The sequence below is a fragment of the Erythranthe guttata genome, chromosome 11 (assembly GCF_056151865.1).
Source record: "Erythranthe guttata isolate IM_541 chromosome 11, IM_541, whole genome shotgun sequence".
Taxonomy (NCBI): Eukaryota; Viridiplantae; Streptophyta; class Magnoliopsida; order Lamiales; family Phrymaceae; genus Erythranthe; species Erythranthe guttata.
This window is the reverse complement of record NC_142543.1, coordinates 3,031,400-3,048,409: the sequence shown is the minus strand read 5'-3', so window position 1 is coordinate 3,048,409 and position 17,010 is coordinate 3,031,400. Positions and strand designations below refer to the sequence as shown.

At 35.3% G+C, this 17,010-nt stretch overlaps 3 protein-coding genes across 5 annotated transcripts; 2 read left to right on the top strand and 1 right to left on the bottom strand.

The window, feature by feature from the left end:
* The first annotated feature begins 111 nt into the window (after nt 1-111).
* NAC075 (NAC domain containing protein 75) lies at nt 112-5,632 on the top strand. 3 transcript variants are annotated; one of them, XM_012990098.2, is made up of 7 exons: nt 112-548; nt 1,099-1,278; nt 1,453-1,636; nt 1,915-2,513; nt 2,733-3,068; nt 3,956-4,057; nt 5,348-5,632. In XM_012990098.2, the coding sequence occupies exons 2-7, from the start codon at nt 1,153-1,155 to the stop codon at nt 5,438-5,440; spliced, it is 1,440 nt and encodes a 479-aa protein (XP_012845552.1). In that variant the 5' UTR covers nt 112-548; nt 1,099-1,152; the 3' UTR covers nt 5,441-5,632. The 3 variants fall into 3 exon arrangements, with proteins under 3 accessions (XP_012845552.1, XP_012845550.1, XP_088681489.1); XM_088825363.1 differs by having other exon boundaries at nt 308-450; XM_012990096.2 differs by having other exon boundaries at nt 122-1,278.
* A 2,592-nt stretch (nt 5,633-8,224) lies between these two features.
* On the bottom strand, nt 8,225-11,053 carry LOC105965529 (phosphatidylglycerophosphate phosphatase PTPMT2). The gene is made up of 6 exons (XM_012990087.2): nt 10,454-11,053; nt 9,931-10,053; nt 9,398-9,491; nt 9,189-9,271; nt 9,010-9,099; nt 8,225-8,745 (listed from the first exon to the last, which is right to left on the bottom strand). Exons 1-6 carry the CDS (start codon nt 10,676-10,678, stop codon nt 8,491-8,493), a joined length of 870 nt encoding a protein of 289 aa, XP_012845541.2. The 5' UTR covers nt 10,679-11,053; the 3' UTR covers nt 8,225-8,490.
* A 2,724-nt stretch (nt 11,054-13,777) lies between these two features.
* LOC105965551 (uncharacterized) lies at nt 13,778-15,206 on the top strand. Its single transcript, XM_012990113.2, has one exon. It carries the CDS (start codon nt 13,793-13,795, stop codon nt 15,002-15,004), a length of 1,212 nt encoding a protein of 403 aa, XP_012845567.2. The 5' UTR covers nt 13,778-13,792; the 3' UTR covers nt 15,005-15,206.
* Nucleotides 15,207-17,010: the final 1,804 nt, after the last annotated feature.

The following is a 17,010-nucleotide window of genomic DNA, read 5'->3' as shown; positions in this document are numbered from 1 at the left end:
AAATTTTGATTTCGCCACTGTACACGAGTCTACGCAGACATAATATATATATATATATATATATATATATATATATATATATATATATATATATATATATATATATATATTATAGAATATTGTGGTTAATTAAGAAAAATGAAGTGAAAAAAAAAAAGTTAACTAGAGTTGGGGTTTGTTAAAAGGTTTAGAGTGTGTTAGTAAACAAGAGAAATATAATTAAGGGCGTTCAATAGCTTTTTTGTAATTAATTTGCTTTTAACAGTCAAGAACATAATACAAAGAAAGCTACCCCTTATACACAGAAGAATCAAAACTAGTACATACTGATCAAGAACTCTCTCTCTCTCTCCTCATCTCTTTCTCTCTCCTCTCTCTCTCACACACAAAAACACACACACAGAGAAAAACTGTGTACATGGTGTGCTTAAATTAGCCAAAGAATTAAAGGTAGGGATATATAGGGTACCCCTTTTCCTTTATCTCACTACTCCCCCTTCAGTTAAAGCTACCGGAATTCCTTCTGTTTTTTTCCATGGTTAAAGCAGGTTTTATTTATACCCCTCTCTCTCTCTCTCTCTCTCTCTCTCTCTCTCTCTCTCTCTCTCTCTCTCTCTCTCTCTCTCTCTCTCTCTCTATAGTTCTTGAAGATTATCTATTTGTGTGATTCTTTTAAAGAAATAAATTCTGGGTTATTTAAAAGATTGAATTTTTATTTGAGGGTTTTACTGTATATTTAATTTATTCCAAGAATTTCTTTTTCTTGATCGATCATGCACTGTATACTATATTTGCATATCAGTACTGCCGAATCTTGATTTTGGTCTTCTTCTTTAATTTTATGCTTTCCGATCCCAACTACATATGATACACAAATTATTTATTTTTTGATCATTTTATTAATTCCAGAAAGTGTGTGTACATATATATAATATATATACCTAGATGATTGATCAAGGGCCTGTTTGGCTTCTTGGTGTATATAGATGAGAATTTGAAATTAGGACAACAAGAATCTGGGATTAAGGTTTTCTTTGCATCCTTAATTAATCTTTTGTTTTTTTTATGCGGCGGCGATCGATATATATATACATATAGAGGCGTACATACGAAGGAAGAAAAAAAGGAGTTTATTAATAATTTGTTCGAGAAATGAATAAGAGTAATCAGCTGGGATCTGTGAGCAGTTCTGATCTCATAGATGCAAAGCTTGAAGAGCATCAATTATGCGGATCCAAACACTGCCCTGGTTGCGGTCACAAACTCGAAGGAAAACCGGTATGTATATGTACTCGATTTATTTATTTAATTTTTTTTTCGCATATAATATTTGCAAGATTATCGGAAAAAAAATGATCAAGAATTCAAATATATAAGTTAAGAATTCATAGTCTTTTCTTATTAACCTCATTTCACAATATTGATTGGATTGATTGATTGATTGATTGACAGGATTGGGTAGGTTTACCGGCGGGAGTGAAATTCGATCCGACGGACCAAGAGTTGATAGAGCACCTAGAAGCGAAAGTCGAAGGCAAAGAATCGAAATCGAAATCTCATCCGTTGATCGATGAATTCATCCCCACCATTGAAGGTGAAGATGGGATTTGCTACACTCATCCTGAAAAACTCCCAGGTCCTAAAATTAAACTTAATTTAATTCCATTTTTCCCACCATTTCAATTAATTAATTAATTATCACAACTGTGTGTTGTTTTTGTGTATTGCTTGTACCATAATTCAAGATGTTTGGTTTTACTATTTGGCCATTTTTTTCTTTGGAAGATAGAACCAACAAATTTCATGTCGGAAAGAAATCTAGGGTTTTGTAATAAATATTTCAAAATTTGTTACACCTAAGTTAACCTAACTTTGAATTTATTTATTTATATTAATTTTAATTTTAATTTTCAGGAGTAACGAGGGATGGATTGAGCAGGCATTTTTTCCACCGGCCGTCGAAAGCATACACCACCGGCACAAGGAAGCGGAGAAAAATCCAGACGGAATGCGACCTCCAAGGCGGCGAGACACGGTGGCACAAGACCGGAAAAACCAGGCCGGTGATGGTCAACGGCAAGCAGAAAGGCTGCAAGAAAATCCTCGTCCTCTACACCAACTTCGGCAAAAATCGAAAACCCGAAAAAACCAATTGGGTTATGCACCAGTACCACCTCGGCCAGCACGAAGAGGAGAGAGAAGGCGAGCTCGTCGTCTCCAAAATCTTCTACCAGACCCAGCCCCGCCAGTGCAACTGGTCCTCCTCCGACCGCGGCGCCGCCGCCGCCTCCGCCGCCGGAGAGGGAAATAGCACCGACCGTCCTAGGGACACCGGCGGCGGTTCTAATTCTAAGGAAATTGTCATCGCACAGAGAGATGATTTCTCGGCCGCCGCCGCCGCCGTCAATATTGGTGGTGGTCCGGCGGCCATTCAGGGTTTCGGCGGTATTGATATCCGCCAACTGAAAGCTGATCAGTTCAGCTTTCTTCCCTTCAGAAAATCATTCGATGAGGTAATTATTAAGAAAAATAATTAATCCATTTTAAATTTAATTAAATTATGAATTAATTTTTCCAACATTTGTAATTGCTTGTGGGGAAAGCATGAAAACCATAGCACACTTTTCCTGATAATAACAGTGAGCCTGCTAATCAAAACTTAATTAGTAGTTAACCCACACCTCCAGAGTAATTAACTAACATTAATTAATTAATTGTTTATTTTAATGCAGGCGGGGGGGAATATTGGGGAGGCTTCAATAGCAAGGGAAGTGGTGGGAGGAGGGGGCACGTGCGAAGAGCGTGAGATGGGACAGCATCACGTGACGAGTGAGCATGAAATGGGACAGCATCACGTGACCCACGATCCACGTCAGCATCACCAGCACCAGCACCACCATCATCAAATTGCAGCAGCAGCGGCGTATCACATAAGCAGACCGTCGCACTCGATCTCCGCCATAATAGCGCCACCACTACACCACCACACATCCTCCATTAATATTCTTGACCAAGATCACTCCTTCAATGTGGGACCCACTATTATGCTCCCTAATGAAAATTTCCAGGTACATTATCAATCTTTTATTTTAATTAATTAATTAATACCAAAAAAAAAATCTTTACTTAATTGATGACTAATATACACAATTAGTGTCAATTTATTTCTATCTTTAGTGTCAAACAAAATCCACTATAGTATTTGTTATTTTAGAGGTCCAATTTTGAAGTACTTATTTTTTTTTTTTTTATCATATTTTCACTATATATATTTTAAAGTAACTCTCGTTTAAGATTTTGACACTTTGTACTGAGAAATGTAATGTGCATTGATTTTTTGTAAAAAATTACGTCGTATGAATAATTATTTTTATTAATTATCATTTACGTTTGTGAAAATTAATGTTCGGTAGTTTTTATGAGTAGTAAGGACACGCATGAAAGAAAATATTAATGCAACATCTGTATTATTGTATTATAGAGTGACAGATAATACGAAACCCAAAAAAAATAATAAAAAATCCATCAGTTAATTTGAAATGGATGGAGTATCACACGAGAATAAGACAGTATCACTAATTAACGTTGAGTTAATTTTGTATCGAGGGTAGTTTTTAATTAATTCCAAAATAAAGCCTATGTAACAAAAAATATTTTCTTGAATTTTTATTTTTATTTTTTTATTTTACCAAGTGTAGCTACATGCATTATATGTGTATAGTTAGTATGTTCCATGTTAATTTTGGTAGACCTGGAAATTATGACAAAAAATTCAGAGCCAGCTATAGTTTCTTACAAGTAATCATAAACTCTTTACACTTTTGTAAGAACTGCCATCTTTTTGCAGACAATACATGATCATATATAAATGATTATGTTTTTTTATTTTTTTTTAAATTACTGTAATAATTGAATAAATATTATTATCTTTAATTCTTTCGGCGAATGCATGCAGCAACAACATCAGCAGCAACAACATCATAAACTCGGAGGAAGATCTGCGTCTGGATTGGAAGAACTAATCATGGGATGCACATCAAATAATGATATCAAAGAAGTAAGTACATATTTATATTCACAATTTTTCGTATTTTATAATCTCAAAATTGCGTACCTAAGGTTTATATATGTCTCGTTTCACCCGAACACTTGAGTTACCGAGGAAAAAAAATACCGATAAGTACTGTCAATTACCAGATTAACAGATTATGTCAAAAAAAATTAAAAAAGGTTCCCTATTTAATTTTTTTTATTATTTTAAAAAAAATGGCGAAACTTTATCGAATATTGCATGTTGGCCAAAACCCGAAAGAAATCATAACAGTGTAAAACCAAAAAAAGCCTTGGATGGTGGAAGCTGAAGCAAGAATACTCCTTTCCTCTACTTTTGAACAAATAAAAGTGTTCAAATGTAGATATTACCTTTTTTAAGGCTGTTTTTTTTTTTTTTTTTAAAAAAATTAAAAATTAAATTTTAGTTGCTAATAAAACGCGTAGAAATCAAACAATTAGTACCAAAGAATATTATAAAGATTGAGGAAAGCTATATCCCCAGATGTACTTTAGAATAATTAAAATTAAAGAATGAAAAAATCTCATGAGGAAAATAGAAAAAGATATAAAAAATAAAAATAAAGATATGTATGTAATAACCCCATAACTTCTTTTTCCCTTTGGCATCCTAGGAAAAGAAAGAACTGACGAAAGAGACAGTTTTTTCAGTTATGATCAACACTTAATTCCAGGGATGGCAATTTGACCCGCCCTGGATTTATCGGGTAATCCCCGCCCCGTTAGTTAATGGGGCGGGTACGGGTTTTGAACATATTCACTCTTACCTGCCCCGTATCCAGCCCATTTATATATAATTATTAATACGGGGCGGGTTTTATACGGGACGGGAGCAAGTTTAATAAAATCAAACCATGAACGGGTACGGGCCGGGGGGGATTTTCCGAAGCTCGTTTGTTACCCGTCCCATGGCCATCCCTACTTAATTCCCTAACTCATTCTTGTCATTCCATATTATTTGGCCAATGTCAATATAATTAGGTTTTGTTTGTTTATAAGATCAGTTAAGATAAGATTAAATAATCGAATGAAAACCCATTTATTTTCGGGTCGACACGTGAAATTATCGTGTTTACCAAACATCGAACAAAGTCCAGTGATTTAGTTAACCATGACTAATCCTCCCAACCAAACGAGTCCTTCGAGTGTTATAGTCTAGTTTTTTTCTTGAATTTTGCGCATGTCGTATAATTTAAGAGACTTGGATTTCGACGAATAAGATCGAATCTCTTCTTCACACACACAAAACACGAACTAAAAGAAAAATGAATTGCAGGAATCATCAATGGCGGGAAACCCTCAGGAAGCAGAATGGTTGAAGTACTCGAATTTCTGGCCCGACCCGGACAACCCGGATCATCACGGATAGCAAACACAAACCGTACTGTACAGCACAAGATCAGATTATTCAGACAGTACTTCCACACACACAAAAATCAACACTACCTTTTTTAATCATTGCCCAGTTCAAGAAGCCTTTGCTCAACTTGTTTTCTTCTCCAAAAAAAAAACTAAGTGCTGAGGGGACCATTTGATCATCAAATATATTTTTTCGTTTTTTGTTTTTTTTTTTTTTTTTTCTGGTCCATATATCTTTATGTCTGAATTCCAGGTGAGCTATGGTGGCTCAAAACACTGTTCAAATTCCAAAAACCCAAGTTGGAAAAGCACAGAAAAAAGAAGCTAAGGAAAAAAAGAAAGAAAGAAAAAGCTGCTGCTCTAATCTGAGGGAATCAAGAAATAACCTAACCCCCACAAAGCAAAGTTCTTCTCTGCATGAAAATCATCACCATCATGATTACTATATCATCCTTTTTTTTTTTTTTTTTTTTATATTTATACATATATATATAGAAATGTTTATTATTTATTATTTATTTAATTTTCATTTTTTTTACTTTTGTTTCTTGTATAATTTTTGTTCCATTGTTTTTACAAGAAAGCACAGTGATACTTTAATTTTGTGAGTAGCATCTTTTGATTTTTGATTTTTTTTATACGAGTATACGACTAATTGGTTTTAGGACGACTGGTTGCACAGGCAAAGTAGTGACAAAACAATATATTTTGAGGTTTATTTTATATATATTGTTAAATTAAATATATATTTGTGCTCTCTAAAACTGCTTTAGTTATTCTAATATTCCAGATTCGAGCTTTTTTCCTGCCAACAATTGTCTGTAGTTATGCTTTACTTAACGAGAGAGAGAGAGAGAGAGAGAGAGAGAGAGAGAGAGAGAGAGAGAGAGAGAGAGACGGTGCATGCATATTTTATTAGTGTATTATTATTGCATGTATCAAAAGGCAAATCAACATGCAATTGCTTAATCGTAGTTTATTACATGATTAAATTATTAATTAACTAATTAACAAAATAATTTAATTAATAAGGACAAGTAGTATTGATTAAAAGCTTTTCGATCATGAGCAGAATCTCCCGACTCAAAGGAATACGCTGCTAAATCTTGTTCGATTCTTCGATCCAATTCAATAATCGGTTCCTCAATTATCTATCATATGACAGATTTGCTTCGAACTACCCGTACTGGAAATCGAATAACACACACACACACACACACACACACACACACACACACACACACACACACACACACACACACACACACACACACACACACACACACACATATATACTAAAGTAGCATCCCATGCATATTATATATTCCAATCCCACCATCAGACTTTCAATTTTATTTTGCATATCATATTTGAATTCATATATTTAACCAAAAGTTATAAAAAAAATATATATATTATATACATTTTACGACCAGAAAATAAGATCGAACGTCTAATTATATCATATCACCAGTTCATCCAAAAACATCTTATCAAATGTACGAGCTTATTTAGATGTTTACAACTATATTGCGCTATGTGTATTATTATTATTGATCATTTTGATATAACAAGATAAAAATACAAGTGATCGGAATAGAGTATATCATTTCGTTTATTATTATTATTTTTTTAAATTCAAATTAAACACGATTAATTACGGTAAGACTAGCTCCGAAATAGTGAGGGGATCCAATGCATTATACATAGAACTTCCATTATTGCATGTCTTAAGACTGAATATATTCTCCTATGTGACAGAGATACAATATATATTTTTTGCTTGGTAAGGTATTTTTTTTTACCTCAATTTTTTGTCCAGAAAAAATAAATTAATAATAAATAAAATAAAAAAAAAAAGGAAAAAGGAAAAAAGGAATAATCCCCCGTATGGGAAGGCGTATTTGTAGGAGAGAGTGGGCAGATAGATGTCGCTTTCCACATGCAATTTTAAAAATTAAAAAAGAAATAAAAAAAAAAGAGAGAGAGAGAGGAGAGAGAAACAAAGGAAGAATGAAATGTCATGTTCATTCTATAAAGCTGATATTAGTTTCTTTGGCTTTATGGAAGATTTTCGATGTTCTTAAAAGTAGAAGTTGTATTTTTTGTAAGATTCGGTTCAACAAAGAAGTTGCACAAGGAATTTTTATGTTTAGTGGGATGTCGAATAATATATATCATCTCCTATTCTAAAACCTACCGGTAGGATTGCATAACCGGGCCGGTTTCGGGTTTTCGAGTGAGTTTACGGGCTTTGGTTTCCTATCTACTTTTTGATTTTGTTCTGAATAACAACAAGGGCAAATTACGACCACCCCTGAGTTATGGTCAAATTACGAAAACCACCATCTTGTTTGGATAATTACAGTCAACCCTTATGTATTACCTTACGAAAAAACCCCTCCAGAGGCAAATTTAGGGATGTTAAATCGATAAAACTGAACCGAAATTCCGATACGCCAACATTTCATGATGTTTACCGAACTAAATATACGATTTAGTTCAGTAAATAACCGAATTACATAAATTTTACGTAAAAATATTTAAAAGGAGGGGTGACTGTAATTACATAAACAAGAGAGGTTATTTTCGTAATTTGACCATAACTCAGGGGTGACCGTAATTTGCCCTAATAATAATAATAGTGAAATAATATAAATTGGCAGTGGAACCTGCGAGTCGTAACCATGAACAGACGGGTCGATTTTCAACCCGGGAAACGAACCATGAATACGTCTATACGGGGCTGTGTGTGGCAGTAGGGGTGGGGGTGGGGGGGCAAACACACTCAGTATGAAAAGAAAAATTTCAAGCAAAATACATATACTGATATACAGATAGAACTACAGTTTATATATATAACACCATACTACATACAATCTTGAGTAGCCCTCAAGGTCATTTATGTCTTTTTTTTTGCTTCTTTATTCTTCATTTACCCATACAACACAAAGACTAGAAAATTTCTCAACACTTGCTTTTTTTACCTTGCGGTGGGGTGCATTCGTTCTCTCTGTACAAGCACAAGCTTATTATCACCGCGCAGACAATTCTCGAGAATTAGCAAGCACGAGCTTCGGTTAGCTGCCTCATTGTAGTAGTTCCACAGTTACCCGAAACTTTAAGAGAAGCAAAGAGACACGACAATCTAGCCATCATAGGACTCGTCCTCGTCATTCTCGGAACAATTTTCAGCTCCTTACCGGCACTTGGGCTGTGGTATCCTTCGAGATCGGCTTTCGTAATTAACACAGCGTCTCCAGATGTACATACTACTTTCGAAGCCATTCTCTGCTGCTTATATTCTTGAACGGCCTGAAAAATTCGGAAAGGTGTATTTTGTGACGAGGATTCAAGAATTAAAGTTGGGACGACCTGTTTGTTTTTTTAATGAACAATTGAACACATGTTTTTTTTTTTTTAATGAAGTTGTTAAATCATGGCTAAGGGAAGATATAGTACTTTAAAATAATTCCGCAAAAGAACTTGGGTCTCGATTTAGAAATCGAAATAAACAGAAATTTATTTTGAGGGGAAGAGGGAGAAGTTTTCGTGAATTTGGAACGCGATTTTGTATACCTTCCATTGTGATGGAGCCAATAGCACTCTCGGTCTTATTGATCGAACGTACTCGAATGCATCAGCAGGGCTCATATGCTTGTATTCCACCTGAAAATTGACCATTTTAAAATTATATATCTATATATATACACATATATATATGTGTGTGTGTGTGTGTGTGGAAAAAAGGACAGCACCAGATAACAAAGAACAACGGTAGTGCTCCTTCCTCTCCCTGCTTTGCAGTGGACGTATGTTGTTTGGCCGTTACAAGCGTTTCCTGTGACAAAGAAAATGATCAGCAGCCGATGATATTTAAATGCAACTATTCGATAAAGATTGTAAGGTCATAAATCATGCACTACACAAACATAAGGGAGACTAAAACTAAAGCAAAACCACGTACTGTGAATAAAATCCACAGCTCGGTTGATATCCCCAAATGAAGGAGCAAAGAGATAATCCCTAGTAGGAATAACGAGATGGTCGATCCCATGTGCCTGAAAAATGACGATGCAATTGAAGCTACTTAGAAGAAACAAAACAACTAAAGATACAAAGTTAATCGTTTAATCCATTTGCAGAATGAATTACTATCATCTTTTAACTGGATCGAAGGTCTCTACTGTCCAAAATACCAAATTTTCTAATTTAAAGAAAGAGTAATTATCCAATTCCTTTATCTAATTTAAAGAAGAGTACTATGGGAATCAAAATTATCATAGTCAGATTTTCAACGTTCCCAACAATTACAAGAAGAATTGCATAAACAAGAAAATTCAAACCAGCCTATAAATCCATGCGGCTAAACCATTTCAAGAAAAACTCATTCAACTTGGCAGTTGGCAGAGGCCCGTATTAGAATTAGAGAAGAAAATGTGAGTGGCAGATATATCGAAAATCTGATAAACGAAAATTTGCATCTAATAAACAACTCACATAGTACAACGATGTGGGCACGAGTGTTTCATAAGACTCGTTTAGAGTAATTACACCACCAACTCCAAGCTGCTTCAACCGAGGTACATCCTTTGGAAACGGAACAGCTCCCAACAGAAGAAACTAAATATTCATCACAAAAGAAAATAACTTAGCATATAAATTCTACATAATCTCGTAAAAAACGGCGTGCGAAGAAACAAACTCGGAGCCATGATAAGAAAGTATTTCACTTAGAAAATGCAGCCTCTTCACCACAACTTGAAAAAGCATCATCACCAAATACTGATCAAGAAGACACCACCCCCCACCCCCACCCCCACCCCCTCCAAATATGCATATCAGAAAAATTTAAGTCAGAAGTAGTTCATCATTTTATTTTAAAATGAAAATAAATCCAAAAAAAAAAAAAAAGCAACCGATCTTAAGAAGTAAACAAATTAATTAGCTCCTAGATATAGTCAACTGTTGAAAGAGAAAACAAACACCAAAATACGACATCGCACTAGTCGACGATATATACCTGTTCGATTTGATCCCACCATCGGAACTCAGCCTGAATCTTGTTCCGGAAAACGTTGTAAAAAAGGGTCGGGTAGAACAGGATCCGAGCCCCGGCTCCGACTAAAGCCCTCTTCGCATCAACCCGAACGGCGACCATCCTTCTTTCCTTATCAGCAGAGTCAACGCAGCGCCTGCTCTCGTAAACACTCTCCGCCGCAGAATCATCCAGCTCCTCGATCTTCATCTCGATCAACAATCAACAACAACAGTTAACAATTAACAATACCCACTGAGATACCGAATAATTGGGCAGAAAAATACACGAATCGGAAACCCTAATTAATAGAAATGATCGATCAATCGGAAGAAATTCAATCCATCGGCATCAGTTAACCAAACGCGGGTAATCATACAACAACAAAAAAAATTGAAGCAAAATTAAGTGTTGGGATTCGACAAAAAAAAGGTTGGAATAAGGATAATTGGAAGATTGGGAGGCGAATAATCTGGAAATTCGGGGGGATCGAGGAGTGTGTGACTGTGGGTGGAAGGAGCATGAGAGAGAGAGAGCTCGATGATGGATTTAGAGAGAGAGAGAGAGAGAGGAATAAAAGTCAAATGGGGAAGAAAGAGTGAGGGTTTGGGATATGTGGTGGGCCCTACTATTATCTATTATTATTATATTACATTTATTAATTACCATTTGGATTACCATGGCCCACAAGACTCTTTCGATAAATGTTGTTTCAGTTTCAATAATCCTGGTTCGACTTTAAATGTGAGTCTGATCGTTTTTTAAAGCTGATTTATGCAAAACTTTAAACGATGAATTTGTAGTTATTTGAGTTAGCTTTTTGATTCGATTTAAGTTACCAAGATTGATTGCTTCGATGAGAAAGATATGAATGAATCAATGAGCATTGCCTATAACTTTGATGTTTTGAGTTGTTTAAAGTTTAAAATGTAACTTATTTATGGGTAAATTTGTCATCCGACATCCAATCTATCTCATTCAGGTTAGATTAGAAAAGCCAACTAGAAGGACTACAATGTCTGTGTTCTGAGTTTTGCTAAAATCAGATTTAAAATGGATTAAAATCACGTTTGAAGTTAAGACAGTATTAATAAAATTGATCAGTACATTAAAACGGTCGCCACTTTATGCAATTTTTAGGCCCGTAATCAATTCAATATTTAGTCATGTAAAGTTTTAGACTCGTAATCTGAATTGAAATAATTCATATACTTGTTGGATTGATGGGGGCCCTGGGGGCGAGGAATTTCGTCTTTTATTGGAAAATAGGCATATTTTTGGTATATTCTTATATTCTATTTTCTCACTATACAAGCCACAAATGCAGTATATATTCTTTTGCTATTTGCAATCCCAGAATATGCAAGGAAAATCACAGCCGATTTTGATTACTGAATAAGAGAAGATCAAACAATTCGGAGCCCGATTTGCACTAACACGAATTATACAACCAAACGGGATATTGCACTACGACGAGAGTTTACTCAATACACTTCGATTGCAGGTTACAGATTCCTTGGTCAAATAAATAAGGACATATTACGACTATCATCCTGAGGTATATCAAATTACCAAAGAAACCCTCTTGTTTCAGTAATTACAGTCACCCACATAAACTATATATTGTCTTAACAAAAAAACTCTTTATTCCACAAGTAAATTTGACACAAATAAGAGGGGTTTTTCGTAATTTTATCTTACCTCAGGGGTGATCATAATTTCCTCAATAAATAAATAAGTAAATATATACTTAGTTTAGCTTCGATGGGCTGGTACATGCGAAAGATTTATTTGTCAGGCCCAATTGAAATATTTGTGGCCCGAATTTCCGTCATTCAAATTTCAATAGTGTTGATTAATGATTATTGGATTAGAGAAATGTTATTTAAATTTTTATTATTGGATCGAGGCTGATGATAGATATGGCAGTACACTTGGCATAATATCATTGGACGATCACTACGTACGTGTTGTGTGTATAATCCGCCATGTACATATAATGCGAAGAAATAAATATAATCATCACAAAACTCATTATTAAAGCACTTGGATATTCACGCATGAAATATTTTTGCATGCTCCATTGACCATTCTTTATGGTTTTAGACAGCCAATTTGTTGACTACAGGTGTGCATGGTTTTGAATTTCTTTTTTTTTTTTTTATTAAAAAAATAAAAAAAATATTGAACTATATTGTACAAAGTTAAAGTATCTTATAAAATTTATGATAAATAGAAATTAAAATTATAGTGTGTTAATACCATTAGTTCACTACCTTGCTAGTTTTCAACTACAACTCAATTTCACCCAATACGATATTTTCATATAAAAAAACGAAAAACCTTGCTGCCGTGTGCATCGTAGGTGTGCTGGATTATGTCAATATTCTCCTTAAAATTAGATGTAGGTAGTTAAGTGGGTCAAAATAATGAGTTTGGACATGTCAGTGCAAATAGTTTTTGTTAAGGTGGTAATGTGAAGAAAAAAAAACGGCAAAGTATAGATCGTAAAATGTTATTTACCATAAAAAAAACTAATAAAATATATACTAAAAATCAAACTACTCGAGATCGATTAAAGCTCGATTGAAATACGTATCAAATAAAACTCAAACACAATATTAAAAGTTCGACCAAACTCAATAAAAATATGCATTCGACTCAGACTCAATTCATGAACACCTCTAATTGTGCTACACCTGCCTGCCTCCACATTTGATGCTTTTATTTCAGCACTAGTCATCTCTAGAAAACCATAAATCACATTAAAAACCAATTAATCACTAAACCACCCTTTTGCCATCAATGCAGGAACCCATTGTGAACAAGCTTACGGCCACTACAAAAAAATATAGTGTAAATTACGGCCACTACTGTGTGGTAATGTTAAATTACAAAAAAATCCATCATGTTTGGATAGCTACGACCATGATCGAATATTCTTACGTCCACCCTTGCGATGTCAAATTTAGTGAAATCTTCTAAATTATGTGGAATATTCTCCAATTTGTACCCGTTTTACCCTATTCGTGCTCCACATTTTGAAGCAAGATGATCATTAGATTTGTTTTTTTAGCTTCTATATATCAGATTGTGGTGCACCAGAAACTGCATTTTTGTACTAAACGAGTACAAACTAGAGAACATTCCACATAATGTAGAAAATTATGTTGAATTTGACACCATAAAAATGAACGTGTAAGAAGATTCACAGTTGATGGGTGATTGTAATTACTCAAACATGAGGGATATTTTCGTAATTTATCAAAAAATAAATACATATGAAATAACCGAAAAAGGCTTGACAAATCATTACAGAAGAACATGGAGAGTAGCTGGCTCCTCGCATTTCTCCTCCCTGCAATAATAATTGCCACAGAAGCTGCATTCTTTGTTGGTGGAGGCGGCGGCGGCGGCGCCATTCAAGTTGGCGGCGGCGGTGGCGGAAGTGTGTGGATTGGTGGAGGAATGAACCCTCCGAACACTGCTTCAAAGCTCACCAAAGCGTACACAGCTCTCCAGGCATGGAAATCTGCTATCTCAGACGACCCGTTAGGAATCTTGAACTCATGGGTCGGGTCGAACGTTTGTTCTTACAAAGGAATATTCTGTTCGGATTCTCTGGACTACACCGGAAACCCCACCGGCAAAATTGTTGCCGCCATAGATCTGAACCACGCGAATTTGAAAGGAACCCTGGTGAAAGAACTCTCCCTCCTCACAGATTTGTCGCTCCTCCACCTCAACAGCAACAGATTCAGCGACGAAATTCCGTCGTCGCTGAAGTACCTCTCGTCGCTAACCGAACTAGACCTCAGCAACAACAACTTCGCCGGCCAATTTCCGTCGCAGATTCTCTCCATCCCGAATCTCCGGTACCTGGACCTCAGATACAACTCGTACACCGGCGAAATCCCCGACGAGCTTTTCAACAGGAACCTCGACGCGATCTTCCTCAACAACAATCTGTTCGACGGCGAGATCCCCGAGAATCTCGGGAATTCGCCGGCGTCGGTGGTGAATCTGGCCAACAACAGATTCACCGGGGCGATCCCTTTCAGCTTGAGCTACATGGGTATAAAGGAGATCCTGTTCTTGAACAACCAGCTCACCGGCTGCATACCCGACGGCGTCGGAATGTGGGCCGGGTTGCAGGTTCTCGACGTGAGCTCGAATTCTCTAACGGGTCATTTGCCGGATTCTTTATCTTGCTTGAGCGGTATCGAGGTTCTGAATTTCGGCCGGAATATGCTCTCCGGCGTGTTGCCGGATTTGGTCTGTTCGTTGCGGAGCTTGGTGAATTTGACGGTGTCTGGGAATTTTTTCTCCGGGCTGAGCCACGGTTGCGACAGGTTGGCCGTCGGAGGAGGGTTTGATTTCTCGTTCAATTGTATTCCCGGGAGGGAGATGCAGAGGCCTCAGCCGGACTGCGCGGCGGTTCCAGGCGGCGGACTGAGCTGCCTGAGAATGATGAAGCCTTTTGTTTGTGGGACAATGGTGGTGGGGGCGGAAGCCGCCGTAAGTCCACCTCCATAATCCTACTTAATGGGGGTGGGTGGGGAGAGGGACTAGTCTTTATTTATGACCAGTGTTTTCTTACGAGGCACGGGTTTTATTTGTTTTGGCTGTCTTTTCATTATTAACTCCAATTCATGATTTTGATTCTTTCAATCCGAATTCCGAAATTCCGAGTTCTGATTTTTACGAAATTATTTAAGTTTCGAAGGTAATCCGAAAAGTTCGATTTTTTTTTTTTTTAAATTGCACTTAGAATACCAATATCATTATGTATCGTATATTTTAGGTAACCAAAAAAAAAAAAAATCGGATTCTGTAAATTTTGATCCGAAAATTTTCAATTTTGGAACAAGTTTTTTACATTCCGATTTCAATTTCTTTTGTGAAACGAAATTGAAACTAGTTTTTTCACTTCCAGAAAAAAATAGTGTTTTTCCGAAAGAGTTGATTCTGGTCCGTCTGATTTACGCCCCTTCCCAGACCCGATAATTCAAGTAACATGATGTGTTAGGATTACCTTTGATTATATTCAACCAGGTATTAGTATGTGGCTATTTTGTATGATTTTTTGTGTGTCGGACGTAGTGGTGGAAATTGGAACGGAATTTTCGATTTCTGCTGATTTCGATTCAAAATTTTCCGATTTTGGAAGAATATTATTCAATCCGAATTTTGCAATTCCGAGTTTCGATTTCAATAGAAATTATTTGGATCGAAATTGAAATATATATGAGATTCTGATATCCGATTCGATTTCAAATTCCATTTTTTTTCTATATGTTACACTTAAAATACAGATATTGTTATATATCTTATATTTTAGGTAACCAAAAATTGGAAATTTACGAAGTACGCAGTTTTGGACCCGAAATTTTCCAATCTTGGAACAAGTTTTTACATTCTAATTTTCGAAATTCTGATTTCGATTTCTTTTTTGGAACGAAATTGAAACTATTTTTTCACTTCCGCAAAAAAATTGATTTTTTTCGAAAATGACTAATTTCGATCTGTATGATTTACACCCTTCTCAGACTTGACAATTCATACTAGTTGTGTTGAGTAGTTAAATGTATTTTAAGGATGAATTTTTGCAGTAATATAATGTGGGATGTGATTTAAGTGGAAGCTTCTGTTTGATGAAAAAGATAAAAGCTAGTGCATTGAAAAATGGTGATAAACCATAGATTACATTACACGTGCTAGGATCTAAGATTTGTCGGTTAATTAGTTGAATATTTTCATATGATTAGCTAAAAGGCCTTATTATATGCTCTTAATCTTGTTTCCCACTATCCATTTACAAAAGTTATATCTTTGAAATTTTGAGGTTCTTGTTATAATTTTTTTTTTTTTAATTTTGGATAAAAATAAAATTTCTTTCCGCAAGTTGAATTTCATATTTGTTATCATAATACTGAAATCAACTGAAGTATCAAGTGATAAAACTACTATTTTGATACAAGAAACTCAAAGATCATTCTCTAGTTGATGTATCAAAGTGATAATTACTATTCTCCAGTGCAAAAATGATAAAAAAAACTACTATTCTTCAGTGCAAAAATGAAAATCGGAACTGATGTATCAAAAATTTAACCGTTCAATCAACTTAACATGAATTGATACGTGACATTTAAAAATATATTTGATGATTATGATTAGAGTAAATTATTTTTAAAGTGATATCAAAATAATATAACAAGTATCAAATGACCATTTGATGATCCATTTCGACACCTTTCCACTGAAGTTGCTCTAAAACATTCCTAAAAATTTATTGATCATACTTATTTTCTACTTTTTAGAATGTAATTAAAATATGATATAGAGTTACTTTTTCAGAAAATATATGATATACAGTCATTATCAGCCGTAGTATTAAAAGCAATCTCACCATTAACTAAGGAGGTGGAGTACTATAAAAAGGATTACAATTTTATTTATAAATCAACCAAACAAACTTTTAAACATAATACATCTCGTAGGTTCGGTATATCAGAGCGAAAATTTGTGACAAATGATCACCA